This window comes from Loxodonta africana, chromosome 2 (genome assembly GCF_030014295.1).
Source record: "Loxodonta africana isolate mLoxAfr1 chromosome 2, mLoxAfr1.hap2, whole genome shotgun sequence".
Lineage (NCBI taxonomy): Eukaryota > Metazoa > Chordata > Mammalia > Proboscidea > Elephantidae > Loxodonta > Loxodonta africana.
Window position 1 is genome coordinate 170,215,297 of NC_087343.1, and position 26,046 is coordinate 170,241,342.

Here is a 26,046-nt window from a genome sequence, read left to right on the forward strand (position 1 = left end):
GGGGAGAAACCCAGCGCAGCCGGTGGAGTTGAAAGCGGTTTGCCCAAGGTCACCCATGCGGGGCCTGGAAAGGCCAGGATAGAGGGATGCGGAGAGGCGGCGGTGTAGGCGCGACTTTTGGGAGGATGCGGACCCTCTACCAGCATCCTGGGAGGCGGGGGTGACTTTTATGGCTCCTTCCCCCGAATCTGACACCCAACCTAAAGAACGAGAGCAGGCCGAGCCGGCCGCGTGGCCCATTCCCATGTGCTCCACCTGCGGCCTCTCTCACGCGCTGGCCCTTTAAGAGTCCTCCGTCTTCTCTCCCCCGTCTCTCCTACCCCCCCTGGATGCGCCCCCCTCTACCGAATTGCATCAGGCACGTGCTCGCCCCCGTCCTGTCTGAGCGCCCCCACCCCAGCCAGGGAGGTGCACGGAGGACTTGGAGGCGAGGGGCGGGGCAGGACGAGGGGCGGGGACGCGAGGCCGTTCGCGCGCGCGCTCCCGTCGCCTCCGCCGGCCCGTCGCCAAGGGCTGGCCTCGGCGGGCGCGCTCCCGCTGCGTTGTCCCCTCCCCTCGCCCGCCGCGTCGCGAGGCGCGCGCCCGCCCGCCGCCTGCCGCGGATCGCGTGGTCTGCTCGGTTCGCCGCGCCTCTCCCCCGTCCGTCCATATTGCTGCAGCCCCCGAGCCGGGAAGCCCGGGCCGCCCCGGGGGCGGGGGGGAGGGAGGGACGGGACGAGAAGCCCGCTGAGCTTGGGGTGGGGGCGCCTTACGAGGAACGGGCGGGGGGGGACGTGCGCCGAGGAGGCCTGGACCGCAGAGTGGGGGGCACTCCTTCCCCCACCCCCCCCGCCCCGCCAGCGGGCCTTGGATCTACGGCGGCCGCATCCGACCGGAAGGGGGGGCCGCGCCTAGCGTGAACCCCGACCCTTTTCTGCAGGGACTGGGGCCCAGCGCCCCGGAGGAAGGAGTCGCGGGCGTTCTGCGAGCCAAGTTCGAGGCGGGGGAGGCAGCCTCGGGCGCGCCCGGCTTCTCCGGGGGGGCGGGCGCGCAGATGGCCACTCAGGTGGAGCCGCTGTTGCCGGGGGGCGCCCAGCTCTTGCAGGCCGAAGAGCACGGGGGGCTGGTGAGGAAGAAGCTGCCGCCGCCGCCCGAGGGCAAGGGCGAGCCTGGAGCCAACGACGTCGGAGTGGGGGAGCCGGACGGAGGCACCCGGAGACCCCGGCCGCCCTGCGCCAAGCCGTACAAGGAGGGCACCGGGCAGCAGGAGCGCGAGAATCTGCGGCCGCTGCAGCCGCTAGGCGCCGAAGGCCCGGCCGTCAGCGACGGGGAGGAGGGCGGCGGCGGCGAGCCGGGCGCTGGCGGAGGAGCAACCGGAGCCGCGGGCGGCGGCGGACGGCGAGACTTCGTGGAGGCCCCCCCGCCCAAGGTGAACCCGTGGACTAAGAACGCGCTGCCGCAGGCCTTGGCCACGGTGAACGGACAGTCCCCTCCAGGTGGGTCTCCCAGCCTGCTATTCTGGGTCCGGGGGCCTCTTCCGGGGACATTGGCGTCCCCTCCCCCAGCGGTTTCCAGGGCCCGGGGGTCCGCCACGAGTCGTGGTGCCTCGTTTTTTTTTATTTGAATTGTCTCACGCCTCGTTCGGGTCGTGGTGCCCTGCTCCCGCCGCACACTCGGGAACCTGTTCCTGCCTGAGGCCCGGCCTCCCGGAGGCCACGGACACCGCCTGGGCCGCAGCGGTTAGTGGGCAACGGCGTGGTCCGGGCCTACCTCACCGGGAGAGGGTGGGCGCTGGCTTCGGTGAAAATGGCCCTGTTTTCCCCATCGCATGTTGGTGTAAAAGGCGGTTTCTGGTTTAAACCTCTCTTACTCGGGAAGCCCCCTCTTCTCACTCCGCCCCACGCTCCCCGTTTTGGTAGCGTTGCAATAGTCCCCATGTTGTAAATGTTTAATGAGCATATGTCATGGGCAGCAAAGCACTCAGCGATGAGTTCACACCGAGTATAGGGATTCGAGATTTAAAAGTTAACAAGTTTTGTTTTCGAGTAGATGATAGTAGGCGGTAGAACCGCCATTTGGAGACGGGTTGAGGGGTCAGTTCCAGGGAGAATGGGGCGACGAGGAAACCCAACGTGTCACTGACTTCGGTAGTTTCCCTCTCGGATCCCAGGGGCCTTCCGCCTTGAGAGGGAGCCGATGGCAAATGCGGGGGGATCCGTTTAGGGGGTTGGCGGAAAATGTGAGACGAGTGAGGGGCACGCGGCGACACGAGGGGCTTGCGGCGGCGGGGGAGGGAGTGGCCGGGCTGGGCGGGCGGGTGACAGTTGGGCGCCATGCGCCTCGCCCGCGACTCGCGGGCTGCTTGCGGCCGCACGGCCTCTGCGTTCCGCGCGGGTCGTCGCGCTCCGGGTGACTGGCGGGTGCGGGCCGCCGGCGCGGCGCGTCCTGTAGTGTGCGTGTGCGCGAGTGTAAGTGCGCGTCTCCCCCTTCCCGGCATTCCTCCGCAGCCGGGACAACGTGGTGCCTCCCCGCGCGGGGAGCGGCATGTGACCGGCGGCCGGCGCTCCCGGAGCTGGGGCCCCGAAGCTGGGGCCCCGGGCGCACCCCGAGTCTATCCTTCCACCTCCCTTTTATTTTTTTCTTTTTGGACACGGTCCTTTCAGAGGAGTGTGCAGGAAATCCCAGCAGAGCCTCGTCAGCGTGAGGAGAGAAGCGGTGCAGAATATGGAGCTTGCTTTTGGCCTCCTTTTACCGGGAATAGATCTTCAGCTTGAGTGGGGCGCACTTCCCGTCCCCGCTTTGCTGGGACTCGGGGGGCACAGTGGGTCTCGATTCTTTAATTCTGGGCCCTTTTGATGTGGGCCAGTGTTAATACCTTGTTTGCAGTTAGAATGATGGCCTGTGGCCTTAGCCCTAGTGTTCTTTCAAAACTCCGTTTCAGAGTGCTGGCTGAGGCAGTATGGTTTAGAAGATCAAAACGGGGAAAGTTGAAGGGGGAGCTTTATGCCTTCATATCAAAGGGAGTAAGATCACTCCTTTAGTCTTAGGGAAATTATGATAACCAAACCTGAAAATGGCATGTTGCAATTTTTATTTTTTTCAAGGTTGCTTCATTTAGGGGAGGGGACATTTAGGGTTTACTAATAATGCCTCAAACCATGTTCTCTTCCTTTTGCCCTCCTCCTCTTCCCCCATGCCCCTTCTAGAACCCTCTTATGCAAAGGGCAGTGCTGAAACCTCCATTTTCTTACAAATCCTTCCCTGATCCACCCACAGAGGGAGGGAGAGCAACTTTAAGACACTCTTTGGTCCCTCCCCGCGCCCCCCCCCACCTTAAACTCAAAGGGGTATAATCATCCCCAGGAGAGAGAGCACTCTTCAGAAGTTTAAATTGGGCTTCTCACCTCGGGCTGCTGCTTAGCTAATGGTGAACCTGCCTTGTGGCTTTTAAATCAGCCGTGACATAAGGTGGTATTGGGTGCCTGAGCTGGCATTTTGTGTAAGTCCAGGGGCCCTTGATAGGTCACTGGGATTATTGATTGTGGGAAGAAGACAACTTGGTTGGCATCTTGCTTTCCCCTCTGAGTGGAAGAGCAGACTTGTTTGAAGTACCCAGAGCACAGTTCTGAGTGGGGTAGATTTGCCGTGTTCTTGTCTTCCTGGAACTTTAAGGCAAGAGTGTTGATCTTGTACCTTTGGGGTAGTGTTTGACAGATTAACTCCAAATTAATCCAGTAGCCTCTCTGTTTAAGCCTGTTGTTAGGGCTTGGGTGCTTTTTAAGAGAAAATTCTGTGATTGGACTGTCTGTTGGGTGATTGGATGGTGGCTTTCTCTGGAGTCTACATGGACCTCTAAGGCCCTTTTTCCAGCCTTGATTTTATTTGTAGCCTGGACAAGTTTAAATGTGACACCAGTGGAGTGGCTGTGTGGTCTTGTGAATTTCTGTGTTCTGTGATGCATGTGTTAGTAGTCTACAGAAGTGAATGCCTCATAAGCAAGCTACAAGCTTTCCAAGCTTGCTGCAAATGCCTATTTTTAGCCCTGCTTTTGGCTCAGATGCTAGTGTTTTAGTACTTTAAGGGACACATGCAGTAACTAGTAATAAAAGATGTTTTGAGACATTCCTCCTTTCTTGTGGGGTTCTCTCTTCTGGTTTAAGCTCCCAAGTCTACGTTTGTCATTTTAAGTTTTGGGATTTATATTTCAGCTCCCCCCGCAAAGTGTTTTGAGAACACTAAAAAAAAAAAAAGCTTTTTTTTCCTTGTTCTAGTCACACCGCTTTTAAGTATGAAAGAGATAACATATAGTGAAAGTTCTGGGGCCAAACCCCATGAGTTCAAGTGCCAGTTCTTTCACTTGCTGGCCATGCCTCCTTGGGCAAATTACTTAACCATTCTGTGCCTCAGCTTCCCGTTTGTAAAATTGAGATTTAATTATGATTTACCCACCTCCTGGGGTTATTGTGAACATTCATTGTGATCCTACTTGTAAAGCATTTAGCCTAGTGCCTGGCATGTGGCTGTTAGATATGGGGAGACTGTGGAAGTTTTCCTGAAGAGGCTTCTTCCCTCTGGGTCTCTGTTTTCTCTACCTGTAAAAGGAAAGGTTGGAGAATGCAGCCTCTGGTGTTGTATCAGTATTCCATTAATTGTATGGAATCTCTCACCCTAGAAATGGGCTTTTGCTTGTGCACAGACATGAAGGGCATGGTATGTGTAATCTTAAAGGTTTCTAACATGAAGGATTTGGCTATTTTTGCTAGGAATGTGGCATGATGAGTGTTTAAAAATGTTTTAATTGTTAATTTGTCTTGCATAAAGATTATCTTTGGGGGGAGTGCACACGTGCTCTCAGAGCTGTGAGGGAAGGCCAGCCTAACAGAACCAGAAGTTCACTGTGGCTGGTGCTCATGCGGTGGGTTGAGACTTGAGAGTGTATCATCATCAGAAGCCTCCACCCACCCCAGCAGGGTAATCAGTGGGTTGGTTGTGTATTCCTCTAACCTGGTGTGGTAAGAAAACTATTACTATAGCCTTTCTCTCACTTTCTCTTTAAAGAAAAGTCATGGGGGAGGGGTCAGGGTCTGGGCATCATGTTTTTCTGTGGTCTTTTGAAGTGCAACACACTGATGGCACAAAATAAAAAGGGTTATAATCCCAGTAACCCACAGCAACCCTAGGGATCTGCTGAGTTGGCCCCAGATAAACCTCTGCTCTCCTTTTCTGCTTTCCTTCCTGGACTTGGGCCCTTCCCCAGATTCCACCAGTTGTAGTAGTTGGGGCATCCATCGGTCTTCTGTGACCTCACAGTTTCAGAGCTGCTTCAGATCCTGGTCCCCTTCTTCCCACCATGGGACGTGGACTGGAAGTAAGGCTTCTGCCTCTGGAATTATAGTGCGTACTTTTCAGTCCCAGCTCTGCTTCTAACTTGCAGTGTAATCTTGGGTGAATTACTCAGCGTCTCTGAGCCTCCATTCCCTCATCCTCAAAATGAGAATAATTGGTGCAGTGGTTAAACACTCAGCTGCTAACCAAAAGGTCGAACCCACCAGCAGCTCTGCAGGAGAAAGATGTGGCAGCCTGCTTACATAAAGATTTACAGCCTTGAAAGCACTATGGTGCAGTTCTACTGTGTTCTATAGGGTTGCTTTGAGTTGTAATCGACTCAGTGGCAGTGGGTTTGGTGCGTGTGTGTTTGTATTTCAAATGGTTGTGAGAATTAAGGTAATGTTTATGAAGCCCTTAGCGTAGCGCCAGGCTCAGGGTAAGCATCTAGTAAATGCTGCCTATTTCATTTGATGAGAATTTTCTATTTTAAGTTTTATAATAAATGTCGTAATTAGAAGTGTTAGTTCCACTTCTGATTTCTGCTTATGACCAGCAGTGTGGCTACCAGCAAACCCCATGCTTTCTCTGCCTCTGTTTCTTCATCTGCAAAGTGAGGGAATTGGATTAGGTCTAAATGTCTTCAAAGTTTGTTTTTGTTTCCCCCCCCAATAAATCCTTTCTCCACAGAAGAAACCATAGTAGAGCTTTATATACGTATATGTATATATCTGCCATAAACCAAAACTAAACTGATTGCCATTGAGTTGATTTCAACTCAAAGTGACCCTATATCTGCCATAACCAAAAAAACCAAACCCGGTGCCCTCAAGTTGGCATAGCGACCCTGTAGGACAGAGTAGAACTGCCCCATAGAGTTTCCGAGGAGCGCCTGGTGGATTCAAACCGCCGACCCTTTGGTTTGCAGCCGTAGCACTTAACTGCTACACCACCAGGGTTTCCGTATCTGCCGTCGTGGTTAAGAATTCCAGTATGAATCCCAGCTCCCTCAAGCCTTCGTGAAGGCTGGAGACTCTTGGCTTCAGGACCTAGGTTGGTTGTTTGGCGGTGCATTGATGAATAGCCTGTGAAGCAATGGGATTTTGTATGCCTTGTGATATAATAATAGAAAGTACATAGCAGCATCTATGAAAATTCCCCCCTGCTAAATAAAAATTGAACCCAAATCTAAAAGAACCTTAGATCTAATTGCTAGTTTAGAGAGAAAACGGGGATAGAGGAATAAATGACTGTGAGGAAGCAGTTAACCACTTTCTGGATGTGAGAAATTTTACAGGACAAATTATATTATTTTTCAATAAATGTCATTTTTAAAGGGGAGCTGTTATAAATGAGAAAAAGTTAAGCAGTCAGACAAATGCAGTGTGTGGACCCTGTTTGGATTCTGCTGTGAATAGACCAACTGTGAGAAGACGATTCGACAGTTGATGAGATTTGACCACTTTGGATTACCAAACCCAGTGCTGTCGAGTCGAGTCCGACTCATAGCGACCCTATGGGACAGAGTAGAACTGCCCCCATAGAGTTTCCAAGGAGTGCCTGTTGGATTTGAATTGCTGAGCTTTTGGTTTGCAGCTGTAGCACTTAACCACTACACCAAGGAATTATTTCTTCAGGGATGATAAAGGCATTATGCCTTTTTTTAAATTCTGTAAGTAGTTCTGTTGTGTTCCCCTGTCTAAGAACTTCAAGGTTAAGAGTTGATAAATGAGGGCTTAAAGTTCTTTTTCTTATAGCTCAACTCACTTTCTCTTCTAAAAACACACGATTAGGACACCCTCTGAAGGGGAGAAGGGGAGGTGGCCTTCGCAGGGAGCCTTCCATTGGCCTGGCCCCTCTCCTCTGCTAGGCTGAGAATTTGAGTTTTACGCTTGAATTCTAACGGTGAAACGGGGAAGCAAGTGCCTGCCAGGGAAGAGAAGGGAGGTGTTTAGCAGGTGGTTCCAGGACCTTTGGGGGTGGGAGGAAAGTTATGGATAGACTTGAACCCTGAACCTTCCGAGGGGCAGAGTCCTGATGACCCACCCCCCCAACCCCCTTCTTCAGTGGGACCTAGGCTAGAGTAAGCATTTTATAGCTGTTACTCAGCACGGATTCCCTCCCTCTGGGAAGTGGGGGTGGAGCAGCAGGCCTGAAACCGTGAAAACCTCTTTAAAATGAAGAGCTTGGCAGATGGGAGTGCCCCGTTTGCAAAACCAAGACAAGCTCGAAGGGGGGTAATTAGGGTGTTGCCTCGGGAGGGCTCACAGGTGCCTCAGTCGGCCTCACAAACCTCCCTGGCTGGTCTGGAGTGACTAAGGGAGTGGCCAGGAAGGAGAATGGCCTTACCCTGCTTGGGATTCATGAAATAAATTTTGATACCTGACTAATAAAAAACATAAGATGGAAGGGGGAATATGAGGGATTTAAATCAAGAACATGGCCCACTTCGTTCTCACTTTGTGACCTTGGGCAGCTTGCCTAACTTCTTTTCCTTATTCACAGAATGGAATTAATCCCTGTTCAGAGGTTGTTTTGACAATCAAATTGATACCAAGTATGGGGTAGCCTAGTTCATCAGTTAAATAGCCCTGCTGTGTGCTGTGGAATGGATTCTGACTTAAAGTGACCCCATAGATAGAACAGAGTAGAACTGCCCATAGGGTTTCGTAGGCTGTAATCTTTACTGGAGTAGATAGCCAGGTCTTTTTCCTGTGAAGCCGGCTGGTGGGTTCAAACTGCTGAGTCAGTGCCAGCCTTTCAGTTAGCAGCCAAGCACTTAACCATTGAGCTACCAGAGCGCCTTAAAAAGTCTTATACAGATGTGAGTGGTTTATATTCCAAAGCCAGGTATATGTAGTCTGAGGTGATTACATATTCTGAGGGGTTATCCATGCCTTTCCTAAGTGGGGGTGGATAATCAGAATTTTGCTTAATTTTCAAGAAGGGCTATTTGTGATAGTTACCAGGGCCAACTGGCCAGCTTCCTATGACAGATAGCCTGGGGTACATCCTTGGGGGATTTTCCCAGAATTAGAGGGACAGTCTTGATGTGGCATCTTTTTTCTTTTGGTTGAGCCTTTGGACTGACAAAGCCGAGGGTGAGGGGTGTGGACTTCTATTGATGAATTTTGTAACACCAGCTGGATAAATCTGTCATGCGTGGTGAGGGGGTTCCCTATCAGTTTGAGGTACTATCAGTAAACCCAGATGACCCCTCCATCAGAGGCCCTTGTTGATAGGGTACTTTGTAATAACATTTCAGACTTGTAGTAGATGCTTTGCCCTTAAGACATGACAATCCAGCAACTCAAGATAGCCTTTTTCTCTTCCCTGCTTTAGAAATGAACTTTCAAGCTTCTCCCAGGAACTAGAGTCTATCAGTGGCTGGGAACCATCTGGATGAATGATCTGCCTGGGCTCTGCATGGTTTTCGCTGTTTTTCACATATACCAGTTGCTGTCCTCTCATTTCCGACTCATGGCAGCCCCATGTGTATCAGAGTAGAACTGTGCTCCATAGGTTTTCAAATAGCTGATGTTTTGAAAGTAGATGTTCTGAGGCACCTCTGGGTGGACTCAAATCACCGTACTTTTGGTTAGCAACTGTGTGTGTTAACTGTATCATCCTTACAGGGACTCTGCTTTTCACATGTAGGAGCTTATTAAAAGGAGCCCTGGTGGCACAACGGTTAACAGTCAGCTGCTAACCAAAAGATAGGTGATTTGAACCCACTAGTTGCTCCACAGAAGAAAAAAACCTGGCAATCTGCTCCCGTAAAGGTTACAGCCTAGGAAACCATATGGGGTAGTTCTACTCTGTCCTATAGGGTTCTCTCTGAGTTGTAATTGACTCTATGGTGTACAACAACAAACTTATTAAAGCTCCTGATAGCCCTGACATAAGTAATACAGTGGAATAAAAAAACCAAAACCAAACTCCGTGCTGTCAAGTTGATTCCAACTGATAGCGACCCTATAGGGCACCATTTACTGAGTCCTTTACATTTTCTGTGGCATGAAATCTGCCCAGTAAGTGTTCTTTTTATCTCTGCTTCATAGATAAGGAGAGTGAGCCTCAGAGAGGTTAAGCAACTCTGTCCTTCTGATTGCTCAGACTTACTCTGTTGTTCAGTTGCTCAGACTAACAACATTGGTTCGTCTTTAACACTGCTGTTTCTCTGTAGCCCCAGATCTAATTTACCAGTACGTCCTATTGACTCCTGAAAAAATATGTCCAATCTAAGCGCCTTTTCACCTCCTCCTCTATTACCGTCTTGGTTTATGCACCATCACTTCTCACCTAGACTGCTGTAGCAGCCTCCTAATGGTTTCCCTTCTGCTCCTGTTGCTGCCTGCGTGTGCACCTGCAGATACACAACAGTCTGCCCTCAACATACCACCTAGAGGAACCCTGACAAAACAAAAGTCAGATCTTACCACTCCTGCTCAAAACCCTGATAGCGTCTCCAGAGTCGTTTGGTATCCTCTAAGACCACGCATGATTTTGTTGCCGCCACCCCCACCCCCCCACCTGTGACTTCATCCTTCACCGCATCCTCCTTCCCCATTCCCTTCCAACTACACCTGTCCTTGCTTTTCCTGGAGCATATCAGACACTCCTCTCACCTCAGGGCTTTTGTCCTGGAGTACTCTGCCCAGATAGTCAAGTGGCTCACACCCTCATTCCTTCAGGTCCCTGTTCAATTATCACTGTCATGGAGAAGACTTCCCAGACCACCCTGTGGAAAATGACCAGGTGTGACCCCTGTACTCCCTATCCCCATCAATCTTACCGTGCTTCATTTTTCTTCTTAGCTTTTACTGCCGTTGGGTCAGGGACTTTGTTTTTTTTTGTTGTTAATTTTTATTGTGGAAAATATATGGAACAACATTTCATTCATTTTTTTTTTATTAACTTTTATTAAGCTTCAAGTGAACATTTACAAATCCAATCAGTCTGTCACGTATAAGTTTACATACATCTTACTCCGTACTCCCACTTGCTCTCCCCCTATTGAGTCAGCCCTTTCAGTCTCTCCTTTCGTGACAATTTTGCCAGCTTCCCTCTCTCTCTATCCTCCCATCCCCCCTCCAGACAAGAGTTGCCAGCACACTCTCAAGTGACCACCTGATATAATTAGCTCACTCTTCATCAGCATCTCTCTCCCACCCGCTGACCAGTCCCTTTCAGGTCTGATGAGTTGTCTTCGGGGATGGTTCCCGTCCTGTGCCAACAGAAGGTCTGGGGAGCATGGCCGCCGGGATTCCTCTAGTCTCAGTCAGACCATTAAGTATGGTCTTTTTATGAGAATTTGGGGTCTGCATCCCACTGATCTCCTGCTCCCTCAGGAGTTGTCTGTTGTGCTTCCTGTCAGGGCAGTCATTGATTGTGGCCGGGCACCAACTAGTTCTTCTGGTCTCAGGATGATGTAGGTCTCTGGTTCATGTGGCCCTTTCTGTCTCTTGGGTTCTTAGTTGTCATGTGACCTTGGTGTTCTTCATTTACCTTTGCTCCAGGTGGGTTGAGACCAATTGATGCATCTTAGATGGCTGCTTGTTAGCATTTAAGACCCAAGACGCCACATGTCAAAGTGGGATGCAGAATGTTTTCATACTAAAATTATTTTGCCAATTGACTTAGAAGTCCCCTCAAACCATGTTCCCCAGACCCCCGCCCCTGCTCCGCTGACCTTTGAAGCATTCATTTTATCCCGGAAACTTCTTTGCTTTTGGTTCAATCCAATTGAGCTGACCTTCCATGTATTGAGTGTTGTCTTTCCCTTCACCCAAAGCAGTTCTTATCTACTGATTAATCAATAAAAAACCCTCTCCCATTTCATTCATTTTTGCATGTACAATTCGGGGACATTAACTACATTCACCATGTTTTGCAACAATCACCACGGTTGCCAAATTTCTTTTTTTGTCACACAGCATTTTGATATGTGATCATTGCTTATCCCTAGCACCTACAACAGTGCCTGGCATATAGTAGGCAGCTCGAAGAACATTTGATTACGTAATGAATGAATGAATCTCATGCTTTTAACAGCATTCATTCAGCACATTTTGAGTGCTGACTGTGTGTGAGGCATAGGGGATACCACCCAAAAACCAAACCCGTTGCTGTCGAGTCCACAGTGAATAATAAAATCCCTGTTGTCAGGGGGCAGACATACTCACAATCCAGTGTACTCTGGGGAAGTGTGGGACTCTTTGGGCATGTAGCAAGGAACCCATGTCACTTTAGGTCAGAGAAGCCTCCCTGGAGGAAGCGATGGCTAAACTGAGCAAAGGCCTGGCAAGAGACCTCCTTCTTGGTTGAGGAGAGGCCTTGGGGCAGGAAAGCCTTTCACTGTTTGGTTTCAGGGAACTCAGTTCTTTGTGATTACAGTGTAGATGACGGGAAGGGTAAGCAGTCATGCCTTGTAGTGAGTGTTAAGAATGGAAGATTTGGGATTTCCTGCCTGATCCTTTGGGGCTAAATTCCCAGATTACAATAGGGAGCAGATTTCTGAGTCATTCTTGTGCAGATCTTAGGCAGTTATCAGCTGTCATCCTTTTTAGATGTTGGAAGTGGCTATCGTTTATGGGATTTCTCTGATCCTTCAGAAGTCTGGATTAACCAGAACGCGTCTCAATTGCCAGAAGAAGCATGATTGCTAATGGGCTGGCCCAGACTGAGTTCATGCTTCCATCAGAAGCCACCAGGCTGCTTGTTCCTGCTGCCACTGGTGAGTGGGAAGAGAAGGAAGCCCAGAAAGTAGTAGGAGGGCAAACTTCCAGGTGGCAATCTTCCACATCTACCAGGGGAGGCACCCATGCAGGAGGACTTCCTAGGTGCAGGAGGACTTCCTAGGACCACATGCTGGGCTGCCCGCCACCAGCTGCTCTCTGCAGTTTGGTTTTGCAGGCTTTTCCACACAAAGCCACGTGCACAAGGTTTCTTTCCCATCAAAGCCATCTTCCCTCAGCTGAGTGCAGCGGTTTTTTGCAACCTGTGCTGAGAATAGTGGGTTTGCATTTGCCCAAAGATAGGCTGCTAGGGTGAGTTTCCAAGGATGCTGGACTATAGAAATCGGGTTTCCCCAGCTCAACTTCAAGGTGTCAGCTCTGTCCCATTGCTATGTCCTCAGGGGCTTGGTTTTCCCTTCCCTCGGGGAGGGAGTATTTAGAGCTAGAAGGGAGCCCAGGACTCCAGAGGACGTTGAATTCTAAACCCCTCATTTATAGGTTAGGTACTTAAGGCCCGGAAACCCTGGTGGCGTAGTGGTTAAGACCTATCTATGGCTTTTAACCAAAAGGTTGGCAGTTCAGATCCACCAGGTGCTCCTTGGAAACTCTACGGGGCAGTTCTCCTCTGTCCTGTAGGGTTTCTATGAGTTGTAATCGACTTGACAGCAACGGGTTTGGTTTTTGGTTTACTTTGGGCCCAGAAAAGAAATATGAGTTGGTCAAGATCAGTCAGTTCGAAGCAAGGCTGAGACTTGAACCCAAGCCTTTGACTTCCATTGCAGTCGTGTTTTCATTTCAGTTCTGGGAAGGAAGTAGAACAGGATTGTTGAGCATGAACTTTGGAATCAGCCACAGTTTGAGTTAGCCCAGGCATTAGCAGCTCAGCATCCTTGGACTAGTTCGTAACTTCTGGACTTCAGTAAATGGGGTTATTTCTGCATTACCCACCCTCCTAGGATCCTTGCTGAAGGTGAGCTAGATGAAGATATGTAAGTGCTAGACGGGAGGCTGGCACACAGTAATAAGTAGTAATCGAGAAGGTATTGATTATTCCTCTTTTGAGGCTTTGAATTTGGCCCAGACATTCAGTTTTGCTAACAGAAGTCAGGTGCTAAAGCCAGCCCTTTCTTATCTTCCTGGATCCTCTGCCCATTGGTCCCTGCTGTTTGGTCGTGAGCACTCACAGGACTAGGCAGCCCGTGTCACCTCTTAAAGCCAGTTCTAGCTCTGTTCTAAGCTCCATATTGTTTTTGTGTGCTGTTGAGTCAATTCCAACTCATAGCAACCCTATAAAACAAAGTAGAACTGCCCGTAAGGTTTCCAAGGCTCTAAATCTTTTCGGAAGCTGACTGCCAGCATCTTTCTCGGAGCAGCCTGTGGGTTAGAACCACCAAACCTATGGTTAGCAGCCGTGCGCTTAACCATTGTGCCACCAGGCTTCTTACGCAACTCCTCAGTGGAGGGGGCTCTAAGGAATCAGTGAGGGCTGTCATCCTGGCAGTAAGAAGCCCAAATTGTGGCTCCTAGGAATGCCCTACTGGTAGGATGTTAGAGTAAGAGATGGGCTCAGATTCTTTGCAATAAAACCCTCCCACTCCACCTTTAGTTTCTTTCTGCAGCTTTGGGTTTGTTTGGGGAGTGGCAGGCTCTTTGCTTTTCCTGTTCTGTATATATTTCAACAGTGACCATTGGTAGACAGACCAATGATGTCTGTGGAATAGCCTGGTTTGTGTTTTGCCTAAAGTGGAGCCTAGCGTAGGGATGGAGTTTGGATGTGGTTGAGAGCAAAGTTGGAAGCAGGATGCTGGATGCTGATTCCAGGGTATGTGGAAGGGAGATAGGAAATCAGGAACACACTGAGCAGGTGGCACACAGGACAGTAAATCACACACCTCTCTATAAGAAAGAAATGATTGGATGAATTAGGATTATTTTGCCCAGAGACTCAAAGCTTGGAGTGGGTAGAAAAGCAGGTTGTCTTGAAATACAGCATTTGCATAGACGTGCTTCTTGTTGCGCTATAGATAAAGCTCTTGGTGGCAGGTAGGAGGTGGAGGGTTAGTAGGTTTTTGGCTGTGGTCAAGTAATAACTTTGAACCGTGCCCCCAAATGGATTATTTTCCATTTTGTGATCTGATGTGGTCATCCTCCATTTTAGCATTAACAGCAATTTTCATATAACGACCTGGTCTTTGGAATCTAACATGGATGAGTGAGGTGTGGGTGTGCTGAAAACCATAGAATTGTGTACTTCAAATGAATGAATAGCATGGTATATGAATTATATCTGAATAAAACTGTTAAGAAAAAAAAAAATTAGATGACCTGACCGCACTGGGGCTTTTCCTTCATGACTGCTGTCCAGTGACAGGACCTAGCTCCCCTTTAGATGAGGGATGTCATGGCCTGGTCCTGGTAGGCCTTTGAGTTTGCTGTCCCTAATCGAAGCTTCTTTTGAAGCCTATGGGCCTTTTGTATGTTTTATCATAAAGAAGAGAATGGACAGCAGTCTGTCCAACCCACAGACAGAGGAGCATCCTTATGGGAGAAGAGCCTAAGAGGAGGGGGTGAAGACAACTTTAAGGCCAAGGACAGGGGAACTGCACTCCCTAGAGGGGTGGCCACTCTGGCTTCCTTACCGAGTTCTTTCAAGGAGAGTGGATATGTTGGGGGAAACAAGAGACCTCTGGGCATTGTGGTCTGAGGCCTTTGAGCAGCAGTAGAATGCCCTCTGGGAGCTGAGGGATGGTCTTGCCAGGGGACCTGGGTTATTTTAGGTTCCAGTGAGCCTTAGTTACCCCTTTCCTCATCTGTGAAGTGGGTATAGCATCTTTGACCTCAATTTCTAAGACCTCTTCCAGCTGAGATACCATGTAGGAGCGAGAGTGGCTGAGTCAAATGTTTATAGCCTCAGGGTGCAAAGGGGAAAGGTCCTTGCTAGAGACCTTGTGCATGTGATCCTATTGTTTGGGGATTTCAAATTAAGGTTTTTTGGAGAAAGAGCCTTCTCCAAGGCAGCCATGCTCCTCTGCACAGTTGTTCGTCTGAGTTTTGTAGTAGTGTAGGAAGCTCTGGACAGGAGAGGCTGGAGACCAGCCTTCTGTCCCCAGCTGTTTGGCTTACTTGCGGAGTGAAACACCTTGGGTAACTTATTGAACCTCTTTGGACCTCTTTCCCTTGTCTGTAAATGAAGTGGTTGGACTAGAAGATCTTTTAAGGCCCTTTCCCACTAGGATTAAGTTTAATGTATTGAACTGGAGATCTAGTTTGTTGAAATGAAGGATTTCATCTTATGGGGCTTACTTCGCCCACTCAGTTAGGACTAGTTTTATAGTATCATCCCTGAGAGTGGTCAAGGCTTTGAGACTCTTTTCCCTAGGGATGAGGCATTCTGCCCTAGGCTTTTTGAAAATATCTTCTATCTAAGGTGAGATGAGCTGCCCCATAAGATTTGCGGAGTGTGCAAACAGTGGTGGCCCATCTCTTGGCAGGGATGTTGTTGAGAGGATTCTGACATCTTGTATCTGGCTGGGCTGGATGCTTGCTGAGACTCACTTCTGGGTCTGAGACTTAGAACCTAGATCTGGTGGAGGCCAGGGTCAAAGTGCCAGCCAACTCAGGGAAAAGGAAGTAGATCATTTCAAGAGATGTCTCAGTATTCAGAGTGCCAGGCTTGTCTAGAAAAGCACCAGGGCTTGAGGCTAACCTTTGTTTATATGAAAGGAACTAACTTAGCTCACACCAAATTGAAAATTACCTATCGAACACATTTATTTGAGCAATCTCCTATTTGTTAGCCCATAGGAATACTGCTGGGAAAAACAGAAGGGGCCTACCCTAATAGTTTACATTCTAGTGGGAGACACAGTAAACCAGCAAGGTACTTCGAGTTATCTATTGGTGCGTAACAAATCATCTAAAACTTAGTGAATAGAATAAAACCATGTTATTTACTGATTTGTGGGTCAGGATTCAGACAGGTCTCAGCTGGGTGATTCTTATGTTCCACATGGCAGTGACAGAGGTGGCCGATAGCCTGGTCTGGAGGGCACACCACAGCTTGATTCTCATGTTTGATACCTTGGCAGAAATGGCCTAGTTCAGCTGGAACTGTTAAGTGGAGTACCTGCAGAAGCCCTCTTCAGCATGGAAATTTCGGACTAAGGCTTCTTACATGTGGCTTCGGGCTCCTAGAGTGTTTCAAGGGACAGGAAGTAGATGCTGCCAAGTATTCTGTGACCCTGGGCCTGGGCACAACATCGCTTTTGCCATACTGTTTTGATCAAAGTGAGCACAGATCCTGCCAGATTGAAGGGAAGGGGACATGGGCCCCACCTTTTCAAGAGAGGAATGTTAATTTGCCATTGTCTTTAACACTACATGGTAGTTTCCAGTAGTGTTAAGTGCTGTGAAGGAAACAAAGTGAGGCAACATAATAGAGAGTGCTTGGAATGCATTTGGGGTCAGCTTCAGTCAAGGTGTCAAGGAATGCCTCCAAAAGAGACCCAAGATGGGATTGATAAGGAGCTAGGTAATGAGTATTCTAGCCTGGAGGAGCAGCCAAGTACTAAGCAGTATGAGTTTAGAGTTCTTCAAGGAATGGAGAGAGGTCCTGTGTGAATGGAGCAGAGTGGGGAGAGGGACTCAAAAAATCAGAATTTGGAAGTCTTGGAAACCAGCTTAAGGAGTTTGAATCCTGTTCTGAGAGCAGTGGGAAGAAGTGACATGATCCGATTTCTGCTTTGTTGCTATGAGTCGGAATCGACTCGAAGGCACTGGGTTTTTGGGTGTTGTTTGTTAGGTGCTGTCAGTTTCAACTTTCATTGACCCCGTGGTGACAGAGTAGAACTGCTCTGTAGGGTTTTTTGGCTGTAATCTTTATGGAAGCAGATCACCAGGTTTATCTCCCATGGAGCCAGCTGGGTAGGTTTGAACCCCTAGCCTTTCAGTTAGCAACTGACGTCTTAATCCTTTGTACCACCAGGGCTCCTGATCTCAGCTTTAGGATTACTCGGTTCAGTTCAGTTCTAGAATGGGTGGGAGAAGGAAAGCACAGACTTGTGCAGTACTCCATGTGGGAGATGGAGAGGAGTGAGTGATAGCATAGTGAGTTAAGCCTGATTTTTGTAAAGTACCTTGCTGTTTTGCCTTGAATCTAAAGAGGAAGTTTTCTGATTACAGTTTCTTCTCTCTCAAACTTTGTCCTGAAGCTGAACTAGTACTGTGCCCATTGACCAGAGCAGCCTGAGGCAGGCAGAAGTCTTCCCCTGTTTCTAGGTCTCTTGACCCCAGAAGCAGAATGAGTGCTGGTGCCTCCTGGCCTGGGTTCCAGGGCTCTTTGTGGGCTTCCCTGGCCTCTCCCAGGCCCATGCCCCAGGGTACAGTTGAGTGCAGGTGGGAGTGGGATATGCTGGCTACAAAGTCTTGGTGGTGGGGCCTGGAAGTGGGGAATGAGCCTAATCTTGAATGTTCTTCTTGTCAGAAACTTGTGTGGGCTTTTTATTTCAGGTAAAATCTCCTTCAGGGTGGGTTTCAGAGCACGCTCCCTGGGTTGGCAGTCTGGGGATCCGAGTGCTGATTTCAGCCCTGCTCTTAAATTTCTCCTGGCTGAACGTTTCTCACAACTTGTAAGAAGGGATTGCATCCCATGCTCTTAAATCCAGCCTGTAAAATGGGCTGCTTCCTAGTGCACCATCTGTTCATCCATCCCTGGTGTGTTTTTGTCACGTCCATGGATCAGCCAGGTGTCCTAGAATCTGCCTCACGTGTGGCTTGCATTGTTGAGGACAGATGCCCTAGGGAGCATGCCAGACTGTGCCGAGGTCATCCTGCACACCATGCACAACCTATATATCATCTCAGTTCGTTTTATAACAGCCCTGTGGGTTCCTCATTTTACAGACTGGAAAACAGGAGCTCAGAGAACTTGTTCGAGGCTGTGCAGTAGCCTCTGGCTTGCTGACTTCAGGGTTCATGCCTTATATATCTTCTAGTTTTACATTCTCCCAGACCACACCCCGCTAGAAAAACTTCCTGGGAGAGAAAGGACCCACATCATCAGTCTTCACAGGGCAGGGATCTATATGGGGCCCTTGTGGCCAGCTAGAAGCCACAGAACTTCTAACCCTGCTGGGAAGCCCTAACACCCCTTGCTCCAGATATGTTCCTCTTCAGCTCTGTCAGGCCACGTGCAGGCCTGCTGGAAAGAGCTATGCTGACCTTGTGGTTTTTCAGGCATGGTGGGTGAAGGAAGTTCCCTGGCTCTGGGTTACCAAAGGGGATGGGGAAGATTAATATGTGTTAGGCCTTTTAACTTTTTTTTGTAGGGGAACATTTTCAAATTACTCAAACAACACCAATCCATTGCAGAAAAATGTTGAAATATGTTTCATTAATAAAAATAAAATCCCCTCATAATCTGGTCCACCAACCACCGTTAATATTATCGAGCATTGTTGGGGTGTATATTCTTCTAGATGAGTACCGTCTAGTTGAATTATAATGCAAGGCACACATTTAATTTAAATTTCTTTTTTTTTTTTTTAGTAGCCTTAGTTTAAAAAGGTAAACAGGTGAAACCTATTTTAATAATATATTTAACCCCAAAATATTATCGTTTTGGCATGTGTTGCTGTTGTTGTTAGGTGCAGTCAAGTCGTTCCAACTCATAGCGACCCTATGCACAACAGAACGAAACACTGCCCGGTCCTGCGCCATCCTTACAATCGTTGTTATGCTTGAGCTCATTGTTGCAGCCACCATGTCAGTCTACCTCGTTGAGGGTCTTCCGCTTTTCTGCCGACCCTGTACTCTGCCAAGCATGATGTCCTTCTCCAGGGACTGATCCCTCCTGACAACATGTCCAAAGCATGTACGACACAGTCTCGCCATCCTTGCCTCTAACGAGCATTCTGGCCGCATTTCTTCCAAAACAGATTTGTTCATTCTTTTGGCAGTCCATGGTATATTCAATATTCTTCGCCACCACCACAGTTCAAAGGCGTCAGCTCTTCGGTCTTCCTTATTCATTGTCCAGCTTTCGCATGCATATGATGCGACTGAAAATGCCATGGCTTGGGTCAGGCGCACCTTAGTCTTCAGGGTGACATCTTTGCTCTTCAACACTTTGAAGAGGTCCTTTGCAGCAGATTTGCCCACTGTAATGCGTCTTTTGATTTCTTCACTGCTGCTTCCATGGCTGTTGATTGTGGATCCAAGTAAAATGAAATCCTTGACAACTTCAGTCTTTTCTCCGTTTATCATGATGTTGCTCATTGGTCCAGTTGTGAGGATTTTTGTTTTCTTTATGTTGAGGTGCAGTCCATACTGAAGGCTGTGGTCTTTGATCTTCATTAGTAAGTGCTTCAAGTCCTCTTCACTTTCAGCAAGCAAGGTTGTGTCATCTGCATAACGCAGGTTGTTAATGAGTCTTCCTTCAATCCTGATGCCCCGTTCTTCTTCATATAGTCCAGCTTCTCGTATTATTTGCTCAGCATACGGATCAAATAGGTATGGTGAAATGATACAACCCTGACACACACCTTTCCTGACTTTAAACCAATCAGTATCCCCTTGTTCTGTCCAAACAACTGCCTCTTGATCCATGTAAAGGTTCTTCATGAGCACAATTAAGTGTTCTGGAATTCCCATTCTTCGCAGCATTATCCATAGTTTGTTATGATCCACACAGTCGAATGCCTTTGCATAGGCAATAAAACACAGGTAAACATCCTTCTGGTATTCTCTGCTTTCAGCCAGGATCCAGCTGACATCAGCAATGATATCCCAGGTTCCACATCCTCTACTGAAACCAGCCTGAATTTCTGGCAGTTCCCTGTCGATATACTGCTGCAGCCGTTTTTGAATGATCTTCAGCAAAATTTTGCTTGCGTGTGATATTAACGATATTGTTCTATAATTTCCACATTCAGTTGGATCACCTTTCTTGGGAATAGGGATAAATATGGATCTCTTTCAGTAAGTTGGCCAGGAAGCTGTCTTCCATATTTCTTGGCACAGACGAGTGAGTACCTCCAGCACTGCATCTGTTTGATGAAACATCTCAATTGATACTCAATCAGTTCCTGGAGCTTTGTTTTTCGCCAATGCCTTCAGAGCAACTTGGACTTCCTCCTTCAGTACCATTGGTTCCTGATCATATGCCATCTCTTGAAATGGTTGAATATCGACTAATTCTTTTTGGTATAATGACTCTGTGTATTCCTTTCATCTACTTTGGATGCTTCCTGCGTCATTTAATATTTTCCCCATGGAATCCTTCACTATTGCAACTCAAGGCTTGAATTTTTTCTTTAGTTCTTTCAGCTTGAGAAACACCGAGCGTGTTCTTCCCTTTTGGTTTTCCATCTCCACCTGTTTGCACATGTCATTATAGTACTGTACTTTGTCTTCTCAAGAGGCCCTTTGAAATCTTCTGTTCAGTTGTTTTACTTCATCAATTCTTCCTTTGCTTTAGCTGCTCGATGCTCAAGAGCAAGTTTCAGAGTCTCCTCTGACATCCATCTTGGTCTTTTCTTTCTTTCCTGTCTTTTCAGTGACCTCTTGCTTTCTTCATGTGTGATGTCCTTGATGTCATTCCACAACTCGTCTGGTCTGCGGTCACTATTGTTCAATGCGTCAAATCTATTCTTGAGATGGTCTCTAAATTCAGGTGGGATATACTCAAGGTCATATTTTGGCTTTCGTGGACTTGATCTGATTTTCTTCAGTTTCAGCTTGAACTTGCATATGAGCAGTTGATGGTCTGTTCCGCAGTCAGCCCCTGGCCTTGTTCTGACTGATGATATTGAGCTTTCCATTGTCTCTTTCCACAGATATAGTCAATTTGATTTCTCTGTGTTCATCTGCGAGGTCCATGTGTATAGTCGCTGTTTATGTTGGTGAAAGAAGGTATCTGCAATGAAGAAGTTGTTGGTCTTGCAAAATTCTATCATTCGATCTCCGGCATTGTTTCTGTCACCAAGGCCGTATTTTCGAACTACTGATCCTTCTTTGTTTCCAACTTTTGCATTCCAATTGCCGGTAGTTATCAATGGGTCTTGATGGCATGTTCGATCAATTTCAGACTGCAGCAGCTGATAAAAATCTTCTATTTCTTCATCTTTGGCCCTAGTGGTTGGTGCGTAAATTTGAATAATGGTCTATTAACTGGTCTTCCTTGTAGGCGTATGTATATTTTCCTATTACTGACAGTGTTGTACTTCAGGATAGATTTTGAAACGTTCTTTTTGACGATGAATGCAACGCCATTCCTCTTTGAGTTGTCATTCCCAGCATAGTAGACTATATGATTGTCTGATTCAAAATGGCCAATACCAGTCCATTTCAGCTCATTAATGCCTAGGATATCGATGTTTATGTATTCCATTTCATTTCCAATTTTCCTAGATTCATACTTCGTACATTCCAGCTTCCGATGATTAATGGATGTTTGCAGCTGTTTGTTCTCATTTTGAGTCGTGCCACATCAGCAAATGAAGGTCCCGGAAGCTTACTCCATCCACGTCATTAAGGTCGACTCTACTTTGAGGAGGCAGCTCTTCCCCAGTCATCTTTTGAGTGCCTTCCAACCTGGGGGGCTCATCTTCCAGCACTGTATCAGACAGTGTTCCGCTGCTATTCATAAGGTTTTCACTGGCTAATGCTTTTCAGAAGTAGACTGCTGGGTCCTTCTTCCTAGTCTGTCTTAGTCTGGAAGCTCAGCTGGAACCTGTCCTCCATGGGTGACCCTGCTGGTATCTGAATACCGGTGGCATAGCTTCCAGCATCACAGCAACACACAAGCCCCCACAGTACGACAAGCTGACAGACGTGGGGGTTTAGCATGTAATCAGTATAAAAATTATTAATGAAATATTTTGTAATCTTCGTACTGAGCCTTTAAAATCCGGTGTGTATTTTACACTTCAAACACTTCTCAGTTCACAGTAGCCACAATTTTTTTTTTATAATGTTTATTAGTAATCACATTTTTTAAGTGCTCAGTTCCACATGTGAGTAGTGACTACCATATTAACACATTTCTGGACTTTTCTTTGAGTGTAATATGTGTATACTTCTTTTTTTTAAAAAAACAAAATGAGATCTTAGTTTGTGACTTGTTTTTTTTCCTTCACTTAAAAACAAAGGCTTTCTTGACACTTACCTTCTTGTAACCCTCAAAGCAGCCTCGGTAAGGAAGGTAACGTTTTCCCCATTTTCCTGAACCCAGAGTTATATCGCTAGGGAGTAAAGGTGCACACACCCCAGCTCTGTCTGCCTGGGAGGCCTCACCTTTTTTCACTGCCCCCTGCAGACCCCCTGGGGTTGATCTGAGAGCACTGAGCTTGGTCCAGGATTCACACATGCACATACTAGCTCACACCTGCGTTGTCCGAAGGAAGCAGAGCAGGCCCAGATAGGGGAAGCTCCGTACAAAGAATGCCATACAGGGATGCAGTGTTTAAAACACAGCACCCTCACTCCCAGACAAGTGCTCTTTCCACCACACTCAGCTGCCTTCTAAGAGCTTAATGCTTAGTTCAGGAACTAGTCAAAGTTCAAAGAGGAAACTGCTGCGGGATGGGCAAAGGCCTCCCACTTGGGTTTGTCCTGGGAATCCACATGGAGGCTGGCTGGCACTGGTCTGTGCTTCATGGGGACAAAAAATGTGAATAAGCAGTGGGAGAAAGACAGGTGGGGCCTGCGCTGATACAGGAAGGAACATGGGCTGGCACAGGTGAGGTCGGGACTTAAAAATCTCTAAATGATTGAGTGGTTTGTCAGACAGTTCTGCACTCTACTGCAGGGACACGTGTGCTTCACACCAGGCCACTTGTGTGGCAAGAACCTAATCTATTCCTCAGCAGAACTGAGATTTGTAGGAGCCTAGTTTTATTTTTTTCCTTTTTCCCCGACACTCAAATCTGTTCCTCAGTTTTTCAGCCTGTGAAATTGGGCTGCCTCTTAGCACACCACCTGCTTGCTGTCCCTCCCCCCCCACCCACCCACCCACCCAGTTGGAGGGCTGGCGATGATGAAAGGGACCAGCCTACTGATGGTTGGGAGTTTGAATACCACATGGGTCCAGAAAGCCTACGTGCCTTCATTGTACCCCCATCCCATGCTCTTGCATGGCAGGGAACAACAGCCCTGAGCCGGGTCTCCACAGGCTGGGAAGCGGCTTGTCCCAGAGAGCTAGTAGCCTAAGGAGGTGACTTGGTTTGCATTCCCATGGGAGCTCTTTTACCCTGAGGCAAAATGCTGTCCAAGATGGCACCTGTAAGAGCTGGGGATTCTAGGCCACCATCTGTTGATTTTTCTCGGGATCTAGTAGTGAAGCTCATGGATTGAAAAGATCGGTACTGCCTTTGGGATAGCTCTTAAGACTTTTCAGAACCACTTATTCATATCTCTTGCCATCCCCACAAATGCCCCTGAGGTAGGGGGTGGTGACCCCCTTTTATGGAGAAGGAACCTGAGCTTTGGAGAGATTAAGGGATCTGTCCAGGGTCAGAGCTCAAACTGGAAGAGCCAGATTTTTGTTTTGTTTTTTTCCGCCTTTCAAACACAACTAATCAGGAAAAAATCCAGGAGAGTGCAATGAATATAAGCATCAGTCTTATTAATAACACAAGGGAGGCACTTAGCCCAGTCATAAATGATACTGAGAACTCAATGGTCATTCTGTACCCATATAGAAAAAAGAAGTCCTTTGACTTTGCTAACTCTCCTGTTCAGGAGCTGTGGGCATAGCAGCTTGTCCACTAAAGAGGGATGCCCCCTTGCCAAGAATTGGATAAGGATCGTGCGGTCAGCGCAGACTGGCAATGCCTTGATTGCTGGCTAGGAGTAGAGTTCTGCAGCTAGGCTTGTAGTTAGTTGCTCTGGGATGTTTGCCGCCATTCTAAGCCTTCCCTGCTCTACCTCTTGACTTGAATCATCATTGCCATTGCCCCTCTGAGGTGGCAGCTCTTTGGAGACCTTAGACTTGAAGGTCAGGGTTGAAAGTGGCTTTGGAAGCCATCCGGTAGACTCTCATTTGATAGAAAACTGAGACTGCCTCTTGGCCGGAGTCTCCCAGGTGGCACCAAGGGGAACACAGTACCCAACCTGGGTCTCTCTTCATTCTGCCTTATTGCTTTAAGGGAAGGAAAAATGGGGGGATCCTTTGCATTGATGGTGCTGTAGATTAGAAGAGGACTAGGCCTGGCAGCATGAACCCCAAAGCATATCCAGCGCGGGTGCTGTAGTTCCTCTTCCTTCACACGTGTGCCTTTAGTTCTCTGCCCTCCTGCATGCTTGGCCAGCCATTGACACACTTTGAGCCTGAGAGGGCCTGGAAGTCCTGCCCAGATGGAGGAGGTGTTGCCCAGAAATGCTCTAAATTTCCGGAAAACAAGCCCCACCCTTCCACTTTGCCTTACTTCTGAGCTCTTGAGGCAGAGCCACATTTTAAAGCATTGGAGCTGGAAGGGGGCACTAAGCAAACATCCAGAACAAGGTACTTACCAGGAGGCTCACCAGTGGGCTTGGGTGGAAAGATTTGTCCACGGCCTTAATCAGATATTCAGGAGGCTTTGCAAACCTCCAAAATAATGACTGAAAGTATTGAGTGCCAGGCACTCTTCCAAGCACTTTACAAATATCAGGTCGTTTAATCCTCACAATCTCATTCAATCAGGAACTCTCTTCTCATTTTTAGAAACCCAAAGGCATGCAGGTACAAGTGGCAGACCCAGGACTCTGGCCCTGGTTGTTGGAGCCCAGGCTTATAGCCACTGCACTGCCTTGGTGGTGGTGAGGTAGGGTGATCCGAGGCTGAGTTTGAGAAAGTATGCCGTTTTCCTGACTCCCATGCCAGTGCTCTTTCTACAGAGGCACCCATTGCGCAATTCCCGCATGGGTTTCTGAGTGTTGTTGTTCCTAGGCCTTGTCCTGATTCCACTGGAAGAATCCAGGCTTAAGGTTTGCGGATCTTGCCTGGGGACAGAGAGGCGCCTGAAGAGTGCGTTAAACCCAGCACCACCCATATAAGCTCTCACATCAGCCTGGCTGGATTCACAGTTTAGACCCTAGGCAACCTTACCCACTTCTGTATGCACAGTACCTGGCATATAATATGTTAGTTGCCTTGGATTTGATCCAACTCATGGAGACCCCCCTGTGTACAGAGTAGAACTGTGCCATAGCGATTTCAAGTATAGGCTAAATAAATACTTGTTGAGATGAAGAACTTTTTTAAAGTCATTACCAGACTGGAATTATACTCATGTTTGTGGCTGTTGTCCCTTCTCTCGCCCTTCCCATGGCAGTTCTCACTGATTGATCCCAGGCTTTTCCTGAGCTGTTTGCTGGCTAAGGGTCCTCAGTATAAGATGAGGCTATTAAGGTCAACGGATCACAGGGCGGGGTTTAAGATTAAAGACCTTATAGAAGAATGAAGAACACCAATGACACAAGGAAAATATGAGCCCAAGAGACAGAAAAGACCACATAAAGCAAAGGCTCCATCAGCCAGAGACCAGAAGAACTAGATGATGCCTGGCTACCATCGGTGACTGCCCTGACCCAGAACACAACAGAGAATCCCTGATGGAACAGGAGAAAAGTGGGATGCAGACCTCAAATTCTAGTAAAAAGACCAGACTTAATGGTCTGACTGAGACTGGAGGGACCCCAGAGGTCATGGCCCCTGGATTCTCTGTTAGGCCAAAACTAAAACCATACCTGAAGCCAGTTCTTCAGACAAAGATTAACCTGGACTGTAAGACATAAAATGATACTGATGAGGAGTATGCTTCTTAGGTCAAGTAGACACATGAGACTATGTGGGCAGTTCCTGTCTGGAGGCGAGATGAGAAGATGGGGGCAGGAGCTGGTTGAATGGACATGGGAAATACAGGGTGGAGAGAAGGCGTGTGCTGTTATATTGTAGGGAGAGCAACTAGGGTCATGTAACAATGTATCAGTTTTTGTATGAGAAACTGATGAATTACAAACTTTC

General features: G+C 48.0%; 1 protein-coding gene across 3 annotated transcripts in view; it reads left to right on the forward strand.

Moving 5' to 3' along the window:
• Nucleotides 1-798: 798 nt before the first annotated feature.
• The window catches only part of LARP1 (La ribonucleoprotein 1, translational regulator), a 63,345-nt gene continuing 38,097 nt past the window's right edge, over nt 799-26,046 (forward strand). The window contains exon 1 of one of the 3 annotated variants that reach the window (XM_064278645.1): nt 799-1,475. In XM_064278645.1, coding sequence (XP_064134715.1) covers nt 1,034-1,475 — 442 coding nt within the window. In that variant the 5' untranslated portion in view covers nt 799-1,033. The remainder of the gene's footprint in view (nt 1,476-26,046) is intronic. The other 2 variants (XM_064278648.1, XM_064278651.1) reach the window with 2 other exon arrangements.